Source organism: Plecotus auritus (genome assembly GCF_963455305.1).
Source record: "Plecotus auritus genome assembly, chromosome: 3".
NCBI classification, from domain to species: Eukaryota; Metazoa; Chordata; class Mammalia; order Chiroptera; family Vespertilionidae; genus Plecotus; species Plecotus auritus.
The window spans coordinates 156,056,189-156,080,387 of record NC_137772.1 but is presented as its reverse complement, the minus strand read 5'-3'; the positions used below and the strand labels follow the sequence as shown (position 1 = coordinate 156,080,387).

Here is a 24,199-nt window from a genome sequence, read left to right as displayed (position 1 = left end):
GTGATTTTTATTTAGAGGCTCATGGTAAAATATGAGTCTAGATATCTAGGTGTAGCTGCAGTGGCTCAAGGCATTCAGACGGTGGTGCCTGGAATCTATGCAGTGACTGGCCCCCATATCTGCGAACACGTGAGGAGTGGCTTCCTTGTGCCAAGGGGAGGCTCCGAGAGTGGGGTGAGTGGTCCGTGGTTACAGAGCGGCTGCAGCCCCAGGACTGCAGATGACTAGTGTCTTTCGGCATTTCTTACGCTCTTATTTCACACAGGACTGGCGCAGGGAAAAATCATGAAGCATGCAAAATCTTCCTTTCTGCTCCCTCTCAAAGCCCAGTCCCAGAGGGCTTTCCCGGCCAGGAGCCCTTCTTTTGCTGCAAATAAAGCGCGGAGGGTCGTCATTGTACCTATTGTGGTCTGGCTTCATGCGTGACTCTTGGGAGTATTTGCAGTTTACATAGTTAGTGTGCTGAAGGCCGGGGGAGGGGGACAGGTTGCATGACTCTCAGGAAGAGATTATATAGTTATTGCCTGGACTCAGGGAGTGGGGAGAAGTGGGAGGCAAAAGGTCCCTTTGAGAGGGAAATTGGAACAGTAAATTTCTTTTCCATCAAGCGTTCTTTGAAAAAAAAAATTGTTCATCTCTTTACCTGAAATATGTGTCTTAGCAAAAGCTTCAGGCACCTCACACCAAACATAAGAAGGATGTGGCATTGTGGGCTTCTGTTAGTCACCGTGTGGGACCAGTGGTATTGTGTTGGTGTGTTCAGTCTCTATGGACTGTGTTTGCCCAAGCTCTCTCTCACCACTGCCCGTTTGGCTCGCCAGAACTGCTGCAGAAGTGGTGTGCTACTGGCAGTGACCTGACGGTGGCAGCATTGGGCGACCTAGCTCAGTCCTGCAGCACCTGCTCTGTGGAAGCACGTCCTGCAGCCTGTTCCACAGCAGGGTTTGGATTTCAGACTGCCACTCAGACTTTCTTCTGCTTAATGACTCTGTGTATGCAAATGACTCTGCTTTCTTTTTGTGGAAGAGGTCCAGTCTATCATTCCTGTTTTGGTTTCCAGTTAATGATTATATGTAATTATATTCAAATGAAATATTTATAAATAATTACATATAATTAGTGGTATGTAAAACTTGGAATTCATGAACTTCAGGCTTTGATGAAAGGTAACCTTCAATTTGGGAGGTGCTACTCTTAGTATTATTATTTGTTTCTGTTTAAAAGACATTAGTGGCCGGGGGGAGGGAATAATGGCGGCGGAATAGACAGACGTGTTCCGAGCCTTGTCCCGGAGCAGAAAGAAAGAACAGCTGAGGGACGCACAAGGAGTGTTTGTTGGCTGGTTGGGAGACAGCTGAATTCCAGAAGGAGGTGGGGGACTGCTGAACGGGGTTCCCCTGACCTGGCAGCACCAACTGCGGCTGGGTCCCCTCCCGGAGCTGCGGGCTTGGACGCGGAGTCTGCGCCATCTTGATCCGGAAAGTGGAGCTTATCTGAAGCCTGAGAATCCACAACTGCGGCACCCCAGGAACAGCTGCGAGCCCCAGAACAACGCTCCCCAACTGGCGCAAGCACACGGGTTCAGAGGAGCTCTACACTCCACCAGGGAAAGGTCAGATTTCGCCTGGGATAAGGTGAGGTCTCTGGTCCCGGCGGGAGAGAGGAACGCGCGTTTTGCGGGAGCTGGAGGACCAGGGAAGTCTGTGCCTAGAAAAGTCCGTGGCTGTAGGGGCTGGCGTGATCTGTGATTGTGGAAAGGGGTCCTCAGAGCTGCTAAGAGAAGGGCACTCTAAAAAGCAACCCATTTTGATCTGAAGTGCAGGGACACCCTAAGAATTTCAGGCTGTCCAGACTTACGCGCAGCCCGTGCGCTCCCTTTGTGCCTGGGTTTACTCGCAGTCCTGGAGTTCGCACACTTGGGCTTTTTCCTCTTCAAATCCTTGCTTCTGATTACTAAGCCCAATACATAGGATCACCGAGTTGGGGACACCCTGGGAGACTGCAGGGGAAAGTTGTTTTTCTGGAACCTGGGGATCTGAGCGGGGAGTGACCATCAGAGAGTCAGCTCTGAGACAGACCACGCCCACAGGCCGGTGGCAGTGCCACAGGGAAAGAAGGCTCTAACACTGCCTAGAGAGGCCATAGATAGACCCGGAAGTCAATCCAGAAACACTGCCACCCAGGGGCTGAATCACAAATTGACTCTTGCGTAATCAAAAATAAAGGAATACGAGAAATTAAGACACACCGCCTGCTTAAAATCAGGACTGGCTTACAACACCGAAGAGCAGTGGATCGCAGGGAACTGCAATACTGTCTGGACTGAGAAACAGGCGTGCCAAACAGAAAAACAGAGGAAGTGAATGACCTTCACTACTTCACATTTTATTTTTACCTTTTATTTTTTTATTTTTTTATTTTTTTTTTATTTTCATTTTTTGCATCTTTTAATCAAGAAACTTTTTTTTCTTTTTTCATCACTTGATTTTACCTTTTTAATGATTACATTTTTATTTTCAATCCGTATTATTACTACTGCTATTTTATCTTTTTTTTTTTTTTTTTTAAAGTGTCATTTTATTTTCTCTTCATTTTATTTTGGGATTAGGGTTCTACATTATATTTTTTATCTTTCCTTTAGCATCGTTTTACTCTATCTCAACTCTACCTTTAGGCCATCACTCTCTTCCCAACCTCCCCCTTTTCAGTGTCCTGTTTGTCTTACCCTTTTACTGCTTTAGATTTTCACTATTCTTTCTGTTTACCCCTTGTTAAAATTTCACCCTACTTACATATCTAATCTCTAATCCCCTGCTCCAAGTCCACATACACCTCTCCCTTCGCTGTCTGAGCTATCCATAAACTTGTCCTTCTCTCTGTCCTTTTGTTGTTGTTTGCTTGAATGTAGATTATATCCAATTTTTATGCTGCTTTTGTGAGATTGTTTTGCTTATTCTTCTTTTGTTTATTTTTTTGTTTGTTTTGTGCTTCAGCTTTCCCTTGCCTCAATCCATATTAGTTGGTGTTGTAGTTTGTATTAATCCCCAGGCACTTGTTGCTGGCATTTGCTGGGATTAGTGATTGTTCTATTGGAGTTTTATCCCCAATATATATAGTCTGTTCCCCTTTCTCTCTTAGTCACTTTCTTGTCTCTCTTACTTTTTTTTTTCTCTTTACTTTCCCTTTTCCCAATTTCATTTTCACACTCCTTTTTTCTTTTTTTCTTTCTTTCTTTCTTTTTTCCTCTTCTTCTTTCTCTCCTATCACCTAATTTGCCTTTCTCTGGTGGTCACCTTTATTGGAGGTTATTAATATTGTGAATACATTCCTGTTCAGTGCCTTGTGAGTTGTACCTGGTAGTGCTGTATTTTGTGCCTTTAAATCATCCCAGGAGAGAGAGAACTACATAACCAGACACCCAGAAAAGAGAGACCATGGGGAGACAAAGAAGCAGCCCGCATATGAAAGAAAAGCAGGCATCACCAGAAAAGGAAGTAAACGAAATGGAGGCAAGCAACCTTCCAGAAAAAGAATTCAGAGAAATGGTCATAAGGTGGCTGAAAAGAATGGAAGACAAATTCGACAATATGAGCAAGAACCAAGAGGAAATGAAGAAGAACCAAGAAGAAATGAAAAATGACATCGCTGCTGTAAAGAACTCAATAGAAAGCATCAAGAGTAGACTAGAAGAAGCAGAGGACCGCATCAGTGAGCTAGAAGACAAGATGGAAAAAAATACCCAAGAAAAGCAACTTCTAGAAAAAAAAATTAAAAGGCAGGAGGAGAGTCTAAGGGAACTTTGGGACAACACGAAACAAAACAACATCCGCATAATAGGGGTTCCAGAAGGAAAGGAAGCTGAGCAAGGAATAGAAAACCTCTTTGAAGAAATAATGACAGAAAATTTCCCAGATATAGGGAAGAAAAAACCCACACAAATCCAAGAAGCTCACAGAGTCCCAAGCAAAATGAACCCCAAAAGACCGACGCCAAGGCACATTATAATTAAATTGGCAAACACCAACGACAAAGTAAGAATCTTAAAAGCAGCAAGAGAGAGACAGAAAGTTACGTACAAAGGAACCCCCATCAGACTAGCAACTGATTTCTCAACAGAAACTCATCAGGCCAGAAGGGAATGGAATGAAATATACAAAGTCATGCAAAGGAAGGGGCTGAATCCAAGAATACTGTACCCAGCAAGGCTGTCAATCAAAATTGAAGGTGAAATCAGGAGCTTCACAGACAAAAAAGGACTAAGGGAATTTATTACCACCAAACCAGCAATGCAAGAAATGCTAAAGGGTCTACTGTAAAAAAAAAAAAAAAAGAAAGAAAGAAACAGGAAGCGAAGAAGTAACACAGGGGTAAAGAATAGGAATGGCGACAAATAAGTACCTATCAATAATAACTTTAAATGTAAATGGATTAAATGCCCCAATCAAAAGACATAGGGTAACAGATTGGATAAGAAAACACGACCCATATATCTGCTGTCTACAAGAAACCCACCTCAGAAAAAAAGACGCACACAGACTGAGGGTGAAGGGATGGAAAAAGGTTTTCCAGGCAAATGGAACTGAAAAAAAAGCTGGGGTAGCAATACTTATTTCTGACAAATTAGATCTCAAACTGAAGGACATAACAAGAGATAAGGAAGGCCATTTCATAATACTAAAGGGAGCAATCCAACAAGAAGAAATAACTCTGGTAAACATATATGCACCCAATACAGGAGCACCCAAATACATAAAAAAACTCCTGGAGGATATTAAGGGAGACATTGACAGCAATACAATCATAGTAGGAGACTTTAATACCCCACTATCACCATTGGACAAATCCTCTAAACAAAACATCAGCAAAGAAACATCAATCCTAAATGACTCACTAGACCAGATGGAATTAATTGACATCTTCAGAACATTTCACCCCAAAGCCACAGAATATACATTCTTCTCAAGCGCACATGGGTCATTTTCAAAGATAGACCATATGTTGGGACATAGGCAAAGTCTCTTCAAATTCAAGAAGATAGAAATCATATCAAGCATCTTCTCAGACCACAGTGGCATAAAACTGGAAATCAACTACAATAAAAACAACCCAAAGAAATCAAACACATGGAGACTAAACAGCATGCTATTAAACCATGACTGGGTTACCAGAGAGATCAAAGAAGAAATAAAAAACATCATGACAACAAATGACAATGAAAACACTACAATCCAAAATCTATGGGACACAGCGAAAGCAGTCTTGAGAGGGAAGTTCATAGCTCTACAAGCCTACTGCAAAAAACAAGAAACAGGGGTAATAAATTACCTAACCCAACAACTCAAAGAGTTAGAAAAAGAGCAACAAGAAAAGCCCAGTGTAAGCAGAAGGAAGGAAATAATAAAGATCAGAGCACAGATAAACGACATAGAGACCAAAGAAACAATACAAAAGATCAACAAAACCAAGAGCTGGTTCTTTGAAAGGATAAACAAGATTGATGAACCTCTAGCCAGGCTCACCAAGAAGCAAAGGGAGAGGACCCAAATAAACAAGATCAGAAATGAAAGAGGTGAAATAACAACAGATCCCGCCGAAATACAAAGGATTGTTAAAAAATACTACGAACAACTCTATTCCAACAAACTGGACAACCTGGAGGAAATGGACATATTCCTAGAAAAATATAACCTTCCAAAACTCAATCAGGAAGAATCTAAACAGCTCAACATGCCAGTAACTATGGAAGAAATTGAAGCAGTCATCAAAGAGCTTCCGGCAAACAAAAGCCCGGGGCCAGACGGCTTCACAGGAGAGTTCTACCAAACATTCAAGGAAGAACTAAAACCTATCCTCCTCAGACTATTCCAAAAAATTCAAGAGGAAGGAACACTTCCCAGCTCCTTCTATGAAGCCAGCATCACCCTAATACAAAAACCAGATAAAGACAACACAATGAAGGAGAATTACAGGCCAATATCCCTCATGAATGTAGATGCCAAAATCCTCAATAAAATTCTAGCAAATCGGATCCAGCAGTACATCAGAAAGATCATACACCATGACCAAGTAGGATTTATCCCAGGAATGCAAGGATGGTTCAATATCCGCAAATCAATAAATGTGATACATCACATAAACAAATTGAGAGATAAAAATCACATAGTCATATCAATTGATGCAGAAAAAGCATTTGACAAAATCCAACACCCTTTCTTGATAAAAACTCTCAACAAGGTGGGAATAGAAGGATCATACCTCAACATCATAAAAGCTATATATGATAAACCCACAGCTAACATCATACTCAATGGGCAAAAACTAAAACCATTTCCCCTAAGAACAGGAACAAGACAGGGATGCCCACTCTCACCACTCCTGTTTGACATAGTACTGGAAGTATTAGCCACTGCAATTAGACAAGAAGAAGAAATAAAAGGCATCCAAATTGGAAAAGAAGAAGTAAAGCTGTCCTTATTTGCAGATGACATGATATTGTACATAAAAAACCCGAAAGACTCCATCAAAAAACTAACAGACTTAATAAATGAATTCGGCAATGTAGCAGGATACAAAATTAACACCAAGAAATCTATGGCATTTCTATACACCAACAATGAACTTACAGAAAGAGAGACTAAAAAAGCAATCCCATTTTCCATCGCACCAAAAAAATTAAGATACTTAGGAATAAACCTAACCAAGGAGGTAAAAGACCTATATGCGGAAAACTACAGGACACTGAAAAAAGAGATAGAGGAAGATGTAAACAGATGGAAGAACATACCATGTTCATGGATTGGTAGAATCAACATCATTAAAATGTCCATACTACCCAAAGCAATCTATAGATTCAATGCACTCCCCATTAAAATACCAACGGCGTATTTCACAGACCTAGAAAGAACTCTCCAAAAATTCATCTGGAATAAAAAAAGACCCCGAATAGCCACAGCAATCCTGAGAAAGAAGAATAAAGTAGGAGGGATCTCAATACCAGATTTCAAGCTGTATTACAAAGCCACTGTCATCAAAACAGCCTGGTACTGGCACAAGAACAGACATATAGATCAATGGAACAGAATAGAGAATCCAGATATCGACCCAAACCAATATGCGCATTTAATATTTGACAAAGGAGGCATGAGCATACAATGGAGTCAAGACAGTCTCTTTAATAAATGGTGTTGGGAAAATTGGACAGATACATGCAAAAAAATGAAACTAGATCACCAACTTACACCATACACAAAAATAAACTCAAAATGGGTACAGGACTTAAATATAAGACGGGAAACCATAAAAATACTAGAGGAATCCACAGGCAGCAAAATCTCAGACATATGCCAAAAGAACTTTTTCAGTGATACTGCCCCTAGGGTAATGGAAGCCAAACAGAAAATAAACAAATGGGACTACATCAAAATAAAAAGCTTTTGCACAGCAAAAGAAACCATCAACAAAACAACAAGAAACCCCACTGTATGGGAGAACATATTTGCAAATGGTATCACTGATAAAGGTTTAATTTCCAACATCTACAGGCAGCTTATACAACTTAATAAAAGGAAGATAAATGATCCAATAAAAAAATGGGCAACGGACCTAAATAGAAGCTTTTCGAAAGAAGACAGAAGGAAGGCCAAGAGACACATGAAAACATGCTCAAAGTCACTAATTATCCGAGAGATGCAAATCAAAACAACAATGCGATACCATCTCACACCTGTCAGAATGGCTATCATCAACAAATCAACAAACGACAAGTGTTGGCGAGGATGCGGAGAAAAAGGAACCCTCGTGCACTGCTGGTGGGAATGCAGACTGGTGCAGCCACTGTGGAGAACAGTATGGAGTTTCCTCAAAAAACTGAAAATGGAACTCCCATTTGACCCAGTAATCCCACTCCTAGGAATATATCCTAAGAAACCAGAAACACCAATCAGAAAGGATATATGCACCCCTATGTTCATAGCAGCACAATTTACAATAGCTAAGATTTGGAAACAGCCTAAATGCCCATCAGCAGATGACTGGATCAGAAAACTATGGTACATCTACACAATGGAATACTATGCTGCCGTAAAAAAGAAGGAATTACTACCATTTGTAGGCACTTGGATGGAATTAGAGAACATTATGCTAAGTGAAATAAGCCAGTCAATGAAAGAAAAATACCACATGATCCCACTCATTTGGGGATAATGAAAAACATTATAAACTGATGAACAAAAAGATAGTTACAGAGGCAGTAAAACATCAAACAGACTGTCAAATTACAGTGGTAAGGTTAGGGAGAGGTGGGGGAAATAAGAGATCAACTGAAGGACTTATATGCATGTATATAAGAGTAACCAACGGATGCAAAACATTGGGGGGTGAGGGCATATATGGGAGTGGGGTGGGGGTCGGGGGCAATGATAAGATATGTACACATATAATACCTTAATAAAAATTTGAAAAAAAAAAAAAATAAAATAAAATAAAATAAAATAAAATGAAAAAAAAAAAAAAAAAAATAAAAGACATTAGTGGCCAAGAATCTGTAATTCTCTTTTACTGTTTTTATAAGGTTCGAGGTTTTTTGTTTGTTTGTTTATTTGTCTTTTAAATAATAGGTAGGCTATTTATTTGGTAAATCTCTAGGGGATATATTATAGATCCACATCTGGAGAATTCTCTGAGGAAAACAAATGATAGTTTCTTAACCGTTTCAGAAGCAATTAGTTCTCCTTGAATTCTGAAAGGTCGTCACGGGGTCACCAAGTTCAGTGCTACACAGGCCTTGCATTTAACATCAGGAGAAAGAAATGTGCAGTCGCCCCTCTTCTCCATTAGTGACCATGCCCAACCAGGGCAGCTGGCATTTTGAGGGCTCTATTGCTGTTGAAAACAGAAAAAGAAAATTATTCTGAGCCAGTCCGTAATTGAAAATTGGCCAACACCAGAGGTTCAGGTACATTTTACCATTTCTCTTTACCTGGTAGCCACCTGTGGAGCTGAAAATGGAAAACTGTCTCAGAGCAAAAGGTCTTAATTTTACGGGGAGAGTGGGCTGTAGAAGCAGCATCTAGGTGCCTTTCATGGTTGAGGACAACAGGAAACCAAAGGGAAAGGTAGATAAAGGGAAAGAGCAGACGGAGCTGTGTAAGGTCAGAGTTTCTGGAAGGACTCCCAGATGAGGTATGGGGCCTGAGAGTACTCCTAGTGATGGGAAGGACACACTCTCTCCTCTGGGGTTGTCCTGATTCTAGAAGCACAAGGACTAAACACATACTGATAGGTATAGCTTTGAATCTTTAGTTGAGTTGATGCAGACCTTTTAATTTGTCTTAAAATTAGATGGGATGCCAAATCCACGTGAAGACTGTGTGCACAGTGCACCATATTTTCTGAGGGGCTCCCTCAGCCTGTTTTGGTTTAGGCCATAACCATGAACATGCATTATGTATGCAATGATGTAGCGTAAGGAAAACGGAAGATGCTCTTAATAGGCTGACCTAAAGCCTCCTGTTCCTGGCTCCATATATGTATTTTGGAGGCTTTAAAGCATGACAGCACATTTTCTTTCTTTCTTCTTCTTCTTCTTCTTCTTCTTTTTTTTCTTTTTTTTTTTTTTTTACAAACGCTTCTGTATGCAATGTTAAGGTTCCAAGGATTTCACATCATGTGCCATAAATGCAATATACATTGGACAAGTCATCTTAAAGACACGCTAAGAAGATGCTATGAGATTCTAATTTTCCTGTTTGACTTTTATTTCTCCATTTTTCGGTTGTAAGGGAAAATCATGCATTTATTAATCTTTTACCTGGAAACTTTAAAATACTGAGCTATAGATCTCTTAAATGTCACCATGTAGACTGGTCCTGGGTAAATCACTTAATCTCCTTAAACTTGAGTTTCCTTTTGATAAAATAGGAGGCTGAACTTTCAGTCTTCTTGTTTTATGAGTATACTAGAAGCCCATTGCACGAAGATTGGTGCAAGAATAGGCCTTCCTTCTCCTGGCTTCGCAAGTCCTCGCTCCCGGCCGGAGCACCACTCCTGTAGCTCCCTCCACCCCGCCTCCCCCTCATAGCAGGCATCCTGCCCTGCTCGGCTGCTCCGCACCTGCATATGCAAATTAACCCGCTATCTTTGTTGGGTTAATTTGCATACTCACTCCTGATTGGCTGTGGGTATAGCAGAGGTACAGTCAGTTTACATGTTTGTCTATTATTAGGTAAGAGACGATAGTTTTTCTTCATTGTATCCAGTATTGTGCAGTCTGACACAGTACATGGTTTTACTTATATAGCATATTCTACCTGAAATTATCCTGTGTATTTTCACTTTTCAAAACATATTCACATCTCTTATTTTGGTTCTTCTCATGAGAGGCCTATGTGATATTGCCTTCTCCCAACCCCCTGCTACCCCTCACCCAAGTAAGTCTATTCTAAGTCACTCAACTCCCTTGTCTCTTGGCTGCTGCTTCCTTCTAACCGGTCTCTTTGCTTTTACTCTTGCCCCCTGCAATCTATTCTTTACCCAGCACCAGCATGATCGTTTGAAAACTAAATTAGAACATCTCTCTCCAGGCCTAAAGCCTTTCAATGCCTTCCCATTGTCCTTGGAAATACAAGTCTATTCCTGCCACAGGGCCTTTGCACTTCCTCTGCTGGGAACACGCTTCCCTAGACCAGGAGTGGGAAACATTTTTCTGCCAAGGGCTATTTGGATATTTATAACATTGTTGGAGGGCCATACAAAATTCTCAGCTTAAAAATTAGCCTGCTATATTTGGTCAAACACTTAATTAACTCACCCCTAATGCCTTGGCAGGGCCAGACCAAGTGATTTTGCGGGCCTCATACAGCTTGTGGGCTGGATGCGCTCCATTCCTGCCCTAGATCTTTGCACAAAAGGCTGTTTTTCAAGCAGGTTGCAGTTTAAATATTTCTCCCTCAGAGCGGACTTCCCTGACCTCTCCATCTAAAATAGCCATGTCTTTTGCTTAATATCTGACACATCACATGGTTTTATTTATATAGCATATTCTACCTGAAATTATCCTGTGTATTGATTTTTGTTGTTGTTATTGTTGCCTGTCTCATCTCAGTATAGCATATATGCTTTATGGGGATGGGGACTTTGTTGCTTTGTTCATTGCATATTCTTAACAGCAAAAGCAGAGTCTGGCATATAGGTACTCAAGGAGTGTTTATAGAATAAATGAATGAATGAATGGATGCCACGGGCAGAAAACTACATGCTAGAGAGGTTGTGATCATATAACTAATTAAAAGCAGGGCTCACACTTGAACGCAGGCCTCATTATGTTTCTTTCCTCCAGGTCATACTGCCACACAACAAGCCTCATTAACTTAGAGATAATTCTTTCATTCACTGTTTATTTATTCACCAAATATTTATGGAGCTTATTGTGTTTTAGACACTATTCTATATTAACGGTTCTCAACCAGGAGTGATGTTGCTCCCGTGGGAACATATTTCAATGTCTAGTGACATTAGTGGTTGTTATAACTGGGGTGGGGGTGCTACTGACATCTAGTGAGTAGAGGCCAGTAAACATTCCACAATATGCAGGACACCCACCCACCCATCCACCCAATAGAGAATTATTCAGCCTAAACTGTCAGTAGTGGTGAGCTTGGGAAACCCTGTTCTACGTGAACAGATAGAACCCTATTCTCATAAAGTTTATAATCTAGGGTGGGGAGACAGATGACAAATGGTACATACCAAACATAAATAAAGTGAAGACCATGTCAAAACAGTGGTGTGATGGGAAAAAAAGAGAAGTTAGAACACAGAAGGAGTGCTGGTGGGCCTGATGGGTGATGGGGGTAGGAAGGGCTATAATCTTAGCTTCCTTGGGAGGTGAACCAGGAAAAGAAAATTTGCTTCTAGAGGTTCAGCTGCATGATCTGGACTAACAGTCCTTTGGGTCCAGCCCAGTGCTGCAGGGCATTAGCCCATGCAACTTCAGATCATCGTCACACTGAAAAAACAGAAAACCTTCCTGAACCAAGAGGCATGTCAACCTCCAAATAAAAATAGAGCAACTGGCATGGGCTAGAAATATTATCTTCTGCCCCTTTCAGGAGTGTTGAAATTCTCCTCTTTCTCAACACCTTCAGCACTCTGTCATCACTAATGCAGGACCGTGTTAATTTGATGCAAGTTTTATTGCTCATTGTCAGCTTCTCACTTTTTTCTAAAAGCAAAAATAGTGTGATTTCAGCTTCTCTTAAGAGCTTTGTGAGTTTTTGGTTGTACAGGGGTTTCTGTCTGTCTAGGTTAATTTCCTAAACTCAACAATTGTAGATTTTAATATCTTGGGAAAGCTGTAGTAGTTGATGCTGATATACCACAGGTCAATGAGATGATTCTTACTATATTTATTTAAGTATATATGTGTGTATATACACTTAAGTTATCACTAAAAAACATACTAAAATTGTGGTTTTGGTAATTTGGTTGGTATGTACTTGCTTTATTGGTCTCTCTCTTGTGTCTTTACCAATCATTGGCATCCCGAAGGTACTCAACAAATGTTTGTTGAATTAATAAACAAACTGCAAGAATCAGTTTGGGATTACTAGATTCTATATTATGTTTTCACATATGCATGAACTTATTGATATCACTAAAACACAACTTAGTAAACATAATAGCATATTCTTACAGCATTATCACAATAGCATATTCATTTATTTCTAAATCTGTTTTTTTACTTTTAAAATTATTGCATGGGATCTGATTTGACTCACAGGGTTTCTGAATGTAGCAAGCATAAGACTTCTAGTGGTTGATACCTTTTCTGTATATCTTTTACCTAGGAAGGGATTATTAAACAAGAAAATAGATTTCAATAAATATTTTTGATTGTAAATTGACATGGTTGAAGAAATTATGCACAGTGCACCATTTTATTTTGGGTGCCATTTTATTCTAAGGAAGAACTTGTTGACCAGTTTACTGGATGTGTGTTGATTTTTTTTTTTTTTTAGTGCTATTTCTTTACAATTGAGTTTGGCCTCTGCAAGCAAGAAGGGCAGCTGCGGGCATATGGAGCAGGACTGCTTTCTTCCATTGGAGAATTAAAGGTATGAAGCTGTGAACAAAAGTATCCTTCCCAAACAAACTGGTTCAAGGTCATGGAAAATATTGATTTGTTTGCGCATTTCTACTTGCAGATACTCCATAAATATTTAACACAGAGGAGTTGGCACCTCACCATGGGTGCTAACCTAACTTTTTGCACTTCTGAAAACGGGTCATGCCTTTCTGGGTTTGTGGCGTGACTCAAACAGATGAGCAGCGATGTGCACAATCAACAGGAATGACAAATGTATGCTCAAACGTTGGCTAACAAATGACTGCCCTAAATTTAGTGCTGCAAAGTGGGCAATGAGCTAGCAGTGCTTCCACTGATGAAAATTTCCTCATAAGTGTGCCTTGGCTGCTCGCACTTCTGTCACCCCCGCGGCGCCACCAGACTCCCCAGCATTTATTCCCAAAGGGGAATTTGACATTATTTCAACTTATTCAAAGTTAATGAGTATTAAAACATATGTGGACATATATAATTTAGAAAAAGACTAAATAAACATATGGTTATTTTACTGAGTGGTATCTAAAATGTGTAATGCTGCCTAAGGAATGCTGTTTTTTCCCCCTTAAAATACAGTAAATTATCATTTATTCAGAAATGTTGGGGCCTGGGGCATCTGATAATTTAAATATTCTGGTTCCTGTAGAATTACTATCTATACCATTGGGGGAGAGTAAGTTTTGATGAATTTAGAATGAGATGTGAAATATAATCCAGAAATGGTACTGAAAATAATTTAATCTTTATTTGATTATTCAGACTAAAATCAGGATTATGGGCTATCTTAGGGTTTTTATTTTGAGTATTGATTATCCTTATATAATATAACTAGAGGCCCGGTGCATGAAATTCGTGCATGGGGTGGGGTGTCCCTCAGCCCAGCCTGCACCCTCTCCAATCTGGGACCCCTTGAGGGATGTCCGACCTCCCATTTAGTGGGATTGGGCCCAAACGGGTGGTCAGACATCTCTCTCACAATCCAGGACTGCTGGCTCCCAACTGCTTGCCTGCCTCTGCCTGATTGCCCCTAACTGCTTCTGCCTGCCAGCCTGATCACCCCCTAACCACTCCCCTGCCAGCCTGATCGACGCCTAACTGCTCCTCGGCTGGCCCGATTGCCCCTAACTGCCCTCTACTGCAAGCCTGGTCCCCCCCAACTGCCCTCCCCTGCAAGCCTGGTCCCCCCCCAACTGTCCTCCCCTGCAGGCTTAGTCCCCCCAACTGCCCTCCCCTGCAGGCCTGGTCCCCCCCAACTGCCCTCCCCTGCTGTCCTGGTCTGCCCCAACTGTCCTCCCTTGCAGGCCTAGTCCCCCCAACTGCCCTCCCCTGCAGGCCTGGTCCCCCCCAACTGCCCTCCCCTGCTGTCCTGGTCTGCCCCAACTGTCCTCCCTTGCAGGCCTAGTCCCCCCAACTGCCCTCCCCTGCAGGCCTGGTCTCCTCCAACTGCCCTCCTCTGCTGGTCCGGTCACCTCTAACTGCCCTCCCTGCTGACCTGGTCTCCCCCAACTGCCCTCCTCTGCCGGCCCCGTCACCCCTAACTGCCCTCCCTGCTTGCCTGATCGCCCCCAACTGCCCTCCCCTGCAGGCCTGGTCCCCCCATCTGCCCTCCCCTGCAGGTCTGGCCCCCCCCCAACTGCTCTCCCCTGCAGGCCTGGTCCTCCCCAACTGCCCTCCCTTGCTGGCCTGGTCTCCTCCAACTGCCCTCCTCTGCCGGGCTGGTCACCCCCAACTGCCCTCCTCTGCTGGCCTGGTCACCCCTAACAGCCCACAACTGCCCTCCCTGCAGGTCATCTTATGGTGGCCATCTTGTGTACACATGGGGGCAGCCATCTTTGAACACATGGGGGTGGCCATCTTGTGTCTTGGAGTGATGGTCAGTTTGTATATTACTCTTTTATTAGATTAGGAAATATATGATAATTGGAAGTTTTTGGTTGTTTCTGTTCTTGAAAGATGCAATTTAACTATAATTTTATCAAGTCCTCTCAATTTATGACCCCAATCATTCATTCTTCAAACATTTGTTGAGCACCTACTATGTACCCTGTACAGTGCCAGTCACTGGAAGATACAAATACAAATAATGAGGAAGAATAAGAATAAAAAAAAATAACAACTACCTTAATGGACACTTAAATAGACCTTAGTATTTTAGATACTTTAGCCATATAAACCCATTTAATTCTCATAACAACATAATGAGATAAGCATTACAGATGAGAAAACTGAGGTAAAAAGACATTAAGGAACTTGCCCAAGGTCACACAGCTAATAAGTGTTGGAGCTGGGCTCCAGACTCTGAACCCTTAACCACGAGGCTACGTTGCCTGGGATCCCTGTTATTAAGGAGTTTACATTCTAGTGCAAGAGATAACCAATCAGATAATACAGACAGTGTGGCAAATGTGCCTGGCACAGAGTGGGCCATGCCTGGGAAGGCTTCCTGAGAAGGGCCCAGCTGCCCAAGCTGATTCCTGGGGCACGGAAAGGGTGAATACGGGGAGGACGAGATAACACAGATCAGCCATCGGACAGCAGTGTGAGTGCTCTTGCCAAGCCTGCCCCATTTAGGCAGCTGCCTGAGGTTTGGCATGGCTGCAATTGATGATAATATTTAGCACAACAAAAGCCTGATGTAATGTGGTGAAATATTTTTTTACTAAATTCTCAACAAAAATAGTCCATTTGAGGTTAATCTCAGCACAGTGGCCAGAGCCCACAGCAATAGTATGATGTCATATACCTGAAAGACTCAGGCCTTCTATAGAGTGCTTTTTGATTTCTCCGAAAAAAGATTAGTCAGAAAACCATGTAGCTCTTGAGCTACATCTATTTACATTCTCCTCAGAGGGTTTATAAATCACACCAGAAACAAAAGAAACAAATCTCTCTTATTGCCTCAACTTTCGACAAGGTCCTCTGATCTGGTTAATGAGGCATGCGTAGGCAGCATTGGAGTGAATCTGTTGGTTTTGTTTCTATTGGTGTGGATGGAATCTTCTGGAAATGGAAATCAGCCAGAAACATGTACTCCGACCGAAGGGCATTGTCAGCCATGAATCTTCCTGTTCTGGTCCATCACCTCTGGTCATTAGCATTCTTCCATTCTCAAATTTCAACACTCCAACATCCCTATGATTGCTACTGTGGACCATTTTTACAATTCAGGCATTCTTTCTACAAGAAAAATTTGATAGTTCACAGAGAATACATAATGTGATGCAGATGCTCTCGAAGCAGCCTCCCTCACTCCATCCCTGCCCACTCCGCACCGTGCAGAGCCCTTTCACACACTTCTCAACACTTCAGCCTAACTTTTACTTAGATGGTCACTGATAGTCCTTGATCTAAGTAGGGATAACTTTATTAATAGGATTATAATAATTCCAATGTAAACACGCTTAAATTTTGGATCCAGTTACCTTATGTGGTAAAATATTTTTGTGTTCCAACTGCAGCCCAAATGTAGGTCCCAGCTAAGTTGTTGGAGGTTTTGGTGTAGTCTTTATAACTTTCACATAAATATCTACAACTCACCTCTGTTTGAATAGACATGTTTTAAACTTTGTGCTTTAAAGAGGCTAGATTTTTCTGGGCATAGATGTTGCACTTCAGAACTGAGCAAGTATTTCCAAATGGTGTATCTATGGTTTGGAGGATAACTTTCATTTTTCTGTCTTATTTTTTTGATAACAACATTGTCTTTTTTTTTTTTTTACAATTTTGATAATGCTTATTTTTATCTTTAAAGACAGAAACAAAAATATGAAAAAGCTTGTAAAAGCTAACATTAATCTGATAGTCATAAAATCTGTGTGTGTTTTTTTTGAAATTTCAGCAATGGTTCATCTCTCTTTTGTTCCAGTTATCTGTTTTGTCGTGAGCTTTCAGAAAGTCTAAAAGTTTGTTTATCAGAGAAAGATAAGTACCATGTGACTTCACTCTCATGTGGAATTTAATGAACAAACTGAACTACCAAGCAAAATAGAGACAGACTCATAGACAGAGAGCAGGCGGGCAGGTCTGGTGGGGTGGGGTGTTAGCGGGGTAGAAGGATTGAGCAAAAAAAAAAAGAGAGAACTTAGGGACATTGTCAACAGTGTGATGATTGTGGGGGAGGGGGAGGGGGTTGGTTGGAGGTGGAAGAGGCATAGAGGGGATAAAAGGTGATGCAAAAAATAAGTGTGTTTAAATAGGGCCTTTTCTTACCATCATCACTTTAGAGAGCAGTTAATATCAGCTATGTCATCTGGAAAACTGACTTCAAAAAAGGTTGAAAATAGGACAATGGACTGCCATTCACCCACAGTCTAGCATGTGTCTTTCCTTTCATGCCCCCTTTCCCCTCTTTATCCCAGAGTATAAACACATCTGTTCTGATTTGCTGGTTTTAATAAAGCTGATGGTTTAAAAATTTTAATAATAATTATTATTTTGGCTTTGGTGTTAGAATATCCTTGCACAATAAATTTATTGTACTGTTTTTTTTTTAAAAACATATATTTTTTATTGATTTCAGAGAGGAAGGGAGAGGGAGAGAGAGATAGAAATATCAATGATGAGAGAGAATCATTGATCAGCTGCCTCCTGCACACCCCACACTGGGGATCGAGCCTGAAACCCTGTATATGCCCTGACCAGGAATCGAACAGTGACCTCCTGGTTCAGGGGTTGATGCTCAACCACTGAGCCATGCCAGCCAGGCTGTACTGCTTTTTATAGCTGTTAATCAGCATTCATAGAACAGGTTCATATTTATTACAGTCATTTGTATTTACTACCATGTACAGCGACTCTGTGAGGTGGTCAGGATTACTGTCAGGCTGTAGAGAAGAGGGTTCTCTGAGGTCATTTGGTATAATAGTGGTGAGAGACAGGGCCAGAGTTAGGACTTACTGCTTCTGAGCTCCCACACCTGTACCCTGCTCAGCTGGTTCACACCTCCCATCTTCTTCCTCCTTCCTTTCCTTTCTGGAAGCCAGCACTCTTAATAATAATGACAGAGCAAATGCCGGAGCATTGGAAGCTGGAAACTGATCTTCAGCCTTTATGAGAGGATTGCTTGAAGAGAGTTGATTCCCTCACCCCTGTAGCTTATTCAAACTGATGAAACTTTGAACATCACGAATACCAAAAAAGCAGTGTGATGCCATCATCCCCACCTTTGGCAATAGGGGTGTCAGTGCCAAGTTGTGCTTGGTCAGCAGGAGGAGCATTTGAGGGAGGTTAAAAAATATAGTATACATACATATGTGCACATACAAATGTACATATTTGTTATTCTGATGTGGGAAAAGATGATTGTAGTGTGAGTGTAAAGGCATTTGCAAATTTATTTTTCTCAGAATCTAAGGCCAATGCCTACCTGTAATCCCGACTTCACGCTGTGTTTTGCCCAGCTTTAACCAGTCCTAATACAGAGGGTGAGGATCACAGGGTTTACATCTAGAATAGTGGAGATAATAACGCTGTGTCATTACAAAGGCAGGTGGCTGTGAGGGAGGAACTCAGGGCAAGGCTGGATGGCAAATAAGTCTGAATTTGTACACGAAAACCAATTCAAAGGTAATGGCCATCTCTGCTGGGAAAGTTGGGAAGGCCATGCCCAGGCTCAGGGTAGAGGCTGCTTGGGCAGTTCATGCTGGTGGAGGTGGAGGGAGGGGTTGGTGGTATGAGTGCAGGCCCTGTTCAAATTGCATTGCAAAAAAGCTTTAGAATTCATGGAGTTGCTCAAAGAGGAAACTGTGCCCCAACCTGAGGATTTTTCACCCCTGTTTAGAACCCAGGTCTCCTGGCTCCCAGTCTTATGTCCTAGTCTTTAGCATTATGGGTAAATCCAGAACAGTCCTGTTAGAAGAGGGGAGGTGATTCTCAAGCTTTCCTGGGCTTTTAAAATGGTTTCAGAATAAAGGACTGTCAACCAGATCCTGTCAGCATTATCAGGCCCCTCTCTATAGAAAGCTGGATTAATTCTTGCAGACTTTAGCATACCTGAAGAACACTTCAGGAAGGATTCACCACGGAGTTCCCTGGGGACATGCAGCAGTCTGGCTTGATGTTTACAGAAAATCCACTGGGCACAGAGGAGAGGGAATGATAGCTGTTCTCCAAGGCCCAGCAGCTTAGAGAGGGATATGGGTAGTGGCTGAGGAGCAAACTCTGTAGGACCTCACTCCAGTGGGCAGTGGGCTTTGGAAGCAATGAGACATGGATACTTGACATTCTAGTATTCAGAACAGAGGACCTTATGGGCTGCATGGATATTCCTGGCAGTCATCACACAGGGAACTCCCCGGCAGGTAAAGGAGACCATTTATAGGTGTATCAAAGCTTCATTTGTCGTCCCCTCTCACTGGCTGCTCGCCCAACTCTAGGCTCTTGTCATTCTCCAGGCTGATCCTTGGGTACCATTATCATCCCATGTTCATAACAGCCCAGGGGCAGCACTGGTCCCATTCTCCATGGATAGAGGTCCTCAGCAGGTAACCCGCGTATTGGACACCACAGGCTCCTGAGGATGGGCTGCATTTTTGAGATCAGAGAACAATCAGCTTCCAGTGTTTCCTTGAATAGTGCACGAGGCAATCATGATATGTATTGTCTAGTGGTATGCTGTGAGTCCACTGACTTTTCTTGAATTCTGGGGCAGAGCACCCTGCGCCTCTGGAATTTTCCTTGGTGTCCTCTCATCCTCTTTACCAGTGAAAATAGCTGAACAAGTTCATCTGAGTATCCAGTGAAGTCATCCCATGATACACTTCTCTAAAACTACTCTGATTCCAGTCTCTATTATTGCCTTCACACTTCCCGGAGGCATTCTCTACACGTAGGGACTGTTATGGTTGTTAATTTCCTATCAAAGCATTGCAGACCCTAGTAGATGAGTTTCACCCCTTTTTTGTGCTTATCCGAGACCCAATGAAATGTCCTTGGCTCAGCAGGGATACCCCAGGGGAGCCGTGGCTTAAATGTTCTTATAGGCTGCTCTGCCCTGACTCTGCCCATGCTCCTGAATGTGGGGCTGAGCAAAAGACCAATGAACGACAGTGTCAGCCACATTCCTTCCTTTCGTATGTACTGATGGGTGGATGGGCTACAAAGCAACATACTGAAGTAAAACGCTCCCAGATATGGCTGCAAAGAAAGCAACTTCTAATTCTGAAACCGGGGGCGAGCCAACAGGAGGCCTGTTCTTTGCAGAGGAGCAACAGCTCTCATAAGAGGACATTTTGTTTCCTGAAGCTGAAGTTGTTTCAAAAATGTGGACAGAATTATTAGTCACAGGGAACCCAAGTCCCCTGATACTCACTGCACTGCGCTGAATCTGGCACACATGCATTTGCAGGTTCAGTGACCTTCTCCTTATGATGAAGCTGTTTGTGGGCCAAGAAAATGAGTTCACTTCGAGATGTCCTCCGCGTCCCCTGATCCACATATGCATTGCCCTGGACTCGCCAGAAAGCAGATCACAGGGGAGGGCCGTGTGCCCTTTCTCTTGCGTGTCCGTCCTTTGGTTCACAATTATATTTTCAAACTTAGGGAACCACAGCCCTCTTCAGGCTGCAAATCATTCCACGTGTTTTGAAATTGTTGGGGGAATGCACCAAGAATACTGAACAGGAAAGGTTTTTCAGCATTTCTCTTGCAAACCGTAGCAGTGAGAGACTGAGAAGGGAAAGTGCTTTGGGTGGAATCCAGAGGCTGGAATGGAAATCACATAGCCCAAGCCTCTCTTTACAGCTGAGGAGACTGCGGCCCAGGGAGGTGAAGTAATTGGCCAAGGTTACCCGGTCAGACAGCAGCAACACCTGGACTGGAGCACAAGTTGCCCAACTCCCAGTTTAAGGCAGTTACTGCTTCCCCTTGTCTTTCTCTCCCAACCGACTTACCCTAGAAATTAAGAGACAGAATCTAGTGGAGTATTTATCAAAATATACTTCGCAACCACTTATGTCTGGGATTCATCCAGACCTACCAAATAAAGTTGAGCCCTGGGTATCTGCATTTTCATGAGCTCCTTAGTGGTTCTATGCCAATTCCGTGTGAGAGTCATCGATGCAGGGTCTATAAATAGGAAGGTGGCACATGGCAGGAAGTGACCATGAACTTTTAGCATCACTGAACTTATCTGGAGACTCCAGTCCTTCATTGTTCCCTGCTGTTCCTCGGCCAGCCATGTAGTGAGCCGAATGGAGCTAATGAAGGCTCAGAGAGTAATTGCCCTTCCTCTCCTGTTTTCCTAATGCCTGCTCTGGGCATACCTATAACTATTAATATTAGCTCTTTTGTTCCCACCTGGAAATATTTATCTGCTGTGTATTGCTCTGCTGCACGGGGTGGAAGGTAAATGAATGCTTTGTAAATTTCCTCAAATTGGCAGGCCCACTCTAGACTCTGTTGATACCTGGCCTCAAAGTGTCTCTCAGTGAGTCCACAAATAGTTTGTTCAGAGCCCCTGTTACCTCTCCACGCAGGTAATTATTACTTCTGCCATTTACGTGAAATTTCAGTACATTGCTTAGAGCAGTAAATTTAGGACCTCATTTATGCTATCCCTGCTTCTATTCATAGCATAGATCTGAAATTCCATTTCTGCTGGGATACAGCTCTGAACCGTTTTGCCGTATGTATTTGGCTAATAATAAATAAAATAACACCATCCTCTCATTGCTCCCCTTCGGCACTGAACAGACTTAAAATCAACAACACTGACAACTGCAAACCCCCCTGACACTCAGTTGACCCCACACATGGGAGAGTTCCGTGTTCCGGGTGGGACTGGTAACTGAGCAGTCCTGTAAAGTGATGGAGCTGAGTTGTAGAAATGTGACGTCCTGGCACGTCGGAAGCCTCGCTGTGGAGTTTCACGGTCTTGCGGTATGTTTTGCAGCACGCTCTTTCTGACAAGGCTCGTGTGAAAGCCTTTGACCCGAAGACAACGTGCCTACAGGAGTGCCTTATCACCACCTTCCAGGAGGCCTACTTTGTTTCTGAGAGTTTTGAAGAAGCCAAAGAAAAGATGAGGTAAGCTTGTTTTTTCTCCATACAGAGAAAATAAAAAAAGGTTTTTTTTTTTTTTCTTTTTTTCTGGCTCTGTTTCTTCCCTCTAGCTATCTCTTATACCAGTGAGGGCCGATCACATATCCTTCCGTGTCTGTTTATTTTGCAGGGATTTTGCAAAGTCAATTACCCGTCCCTTCTCAGTCTACTTCAATCCCTACACACGGAGTGTTGAGATTCTGAAAGACACCAGAAGTATTGAGAACGTGGTGCAGGATCTCCGCAGCGATTTGAACACCGTGTGTGATGCCTTGAACAAAATGAACCAGTATCTGGGGATTTGATGCCCAAGACCAGTGTTGTTGCCAGCATGATCTTGTGGGCCTTAGCAGTCAATGTCATATAACACCAATGACTTTCTGTGCCATTGCTTGGCTAGTAGGCATGCAATTATGTATATCTCTACCTGCTTGTAACTTACTGTGCTAATGTGTGGAACACCATTAAGAACCCAGTGACAGGTAACCACTCATTGTAGGAAAGATTGTAATATATTTAAATATCTTAAATCGATTTGACACCCCTGCTTAGTGTCTTTAACCAAACTGCATCTATATAAACTTTGTGGCAAATAGCCCTCTATGATTCTAGGTTTTGACCTTTTCTTTCTCAGATCTGAGCCCTTTCCTCTGTGTTCATTAGATAAAATGAAAATAGCAGTGAACCTGTTTCTACTTTCCATAGAATCAGGACTTTCACAGCATTATTTGAGATAAACCCAGAATTGTATTAAACTTCCCGTCACATTAAGAAGGATTCAATATTCTGTTTCAAAGATTGTTGAGGTAACACACTAGTTTGAGTGACTTTTAGGTTGGGTATTTATACAATGGAAGAAAAGAAAGCATTTTAGAAATGGGATATACAGGTTGCACTGACCTTGTAGAAACTGGGTTGTGGCATGCTCCCCAAAACATTTCGGAAGGAAACACTTTCAGAAAGGACACGAGGAAAGACTAAACAATGGGTAATAAATCTTGGGCCTATTAATTTTATGCTGGAATAAAGTGAATTATCATGCTCAGGTGTTTAACCCATTTCTTTTAGAGGGCAATAAAATCATAGAGCTTTGCTTTCAAAGATGTGGAAATTGAATCTCAGAGAGGTTAAGTGATTTGGTTGAAGTAGCACAGTTAGTTGTGCACCAATATTTATAGCCCATTGCATATTGCTTTTGAATTGCTAAGAAGCTTACCTTGGTATATGCATGTATTTATGTGTAGTCAGAGAAGGGAAACTAATGCTTATCAAAACTAATGTTCATCACTAAATAGGGATTGGTTTGAGATTTAGACTTGCCAACAGTACAGATGTTTCCTCTCACAGGCCGACACCAAGCCAGATCTCTGGGAGTCTGTCTATGTGCCCAAAGTTTGGGCACATTAGGGTAAAAATTAGTGATAATACCACAAATCGCTGGTCATGCTTGCCATAAGAGGTGTAATCAGGTGATTAAGTGAAAAAATAAAAAAAATCCTGCGGAATAAGTGAATGAATTTCATCTTCTTCTGATTTATTCAACAAACACAACACTGTTCTCCTCATTCTGCTTTGGGTAGAGAATCCTGGGGGGAGGAAACGGGAGATGAGAAAAAGTAGAGAAGGAAAAGATGATGAAATGAATTTTAAGTTAGCAATTCTAAAATATTTACTAGAGCAGTTTCCTAGGATGTTCTCTTAATAAGAAATTATATATATAATTTCAAAATCTTATATGGGTCCATGATGAGACAGACTATTTTGGACTAAATATGTTCAGGGAGAACACGAGGAAGAGTTAAAACATACATCAGAGAAAGGGAAAATTAAGACAAAAAAAATCAGAGGTTTGAATATTGGTTATCTTAGCTATTGAGACTCTTTCATTTCTGCAGGATTCTCAGAATAACTGAATTTTTAAGAAAGGATTTGGTGCATAGAATGTGAAAGTCATGCAATTTAAATGCTATTCTAAGTGAAAGACATATTAGTTTAAAAATTATTGGGGGTAGAGAAATTATGAGTAAGCTGTACCAAATT

The 24,199-nt window shown here is 41.9% G+C and overlaps 1 protein-coding gene across 1 annotated transcript in view; it reads left to right on the top strand.

Annotated features, from left to right (window-relative positions):
• The window catches only part of TPH2 (tryptophan hydroxylase 2), a 105,250-nt gene extending 81,580 nt beyond the window's left edge, over positions 1–23,670 (top strand). Inside the window, exons 9-11 of the mRNA XM_080662702.1 lie at positions 13,017–13,112; positions 22,011–22,144; positions 22,290–23,670. Of these exons, the coding sequence (XP_080518828.1) occupies positions 13,017–13,112; positions 22,011–22,144; positions 22,290–22,464 (405 nt within the window). The 3' untranslated portion in view covers positions 22,465–23,670. The remainder of the gene's footprint in view (positions 1–13,016; positions 13,113–22,010; positions 22,145–22,289) is intronic.
• The last annotated feature ends 529 nt before the right edge of the window (positions 23,671–24,199 follow it).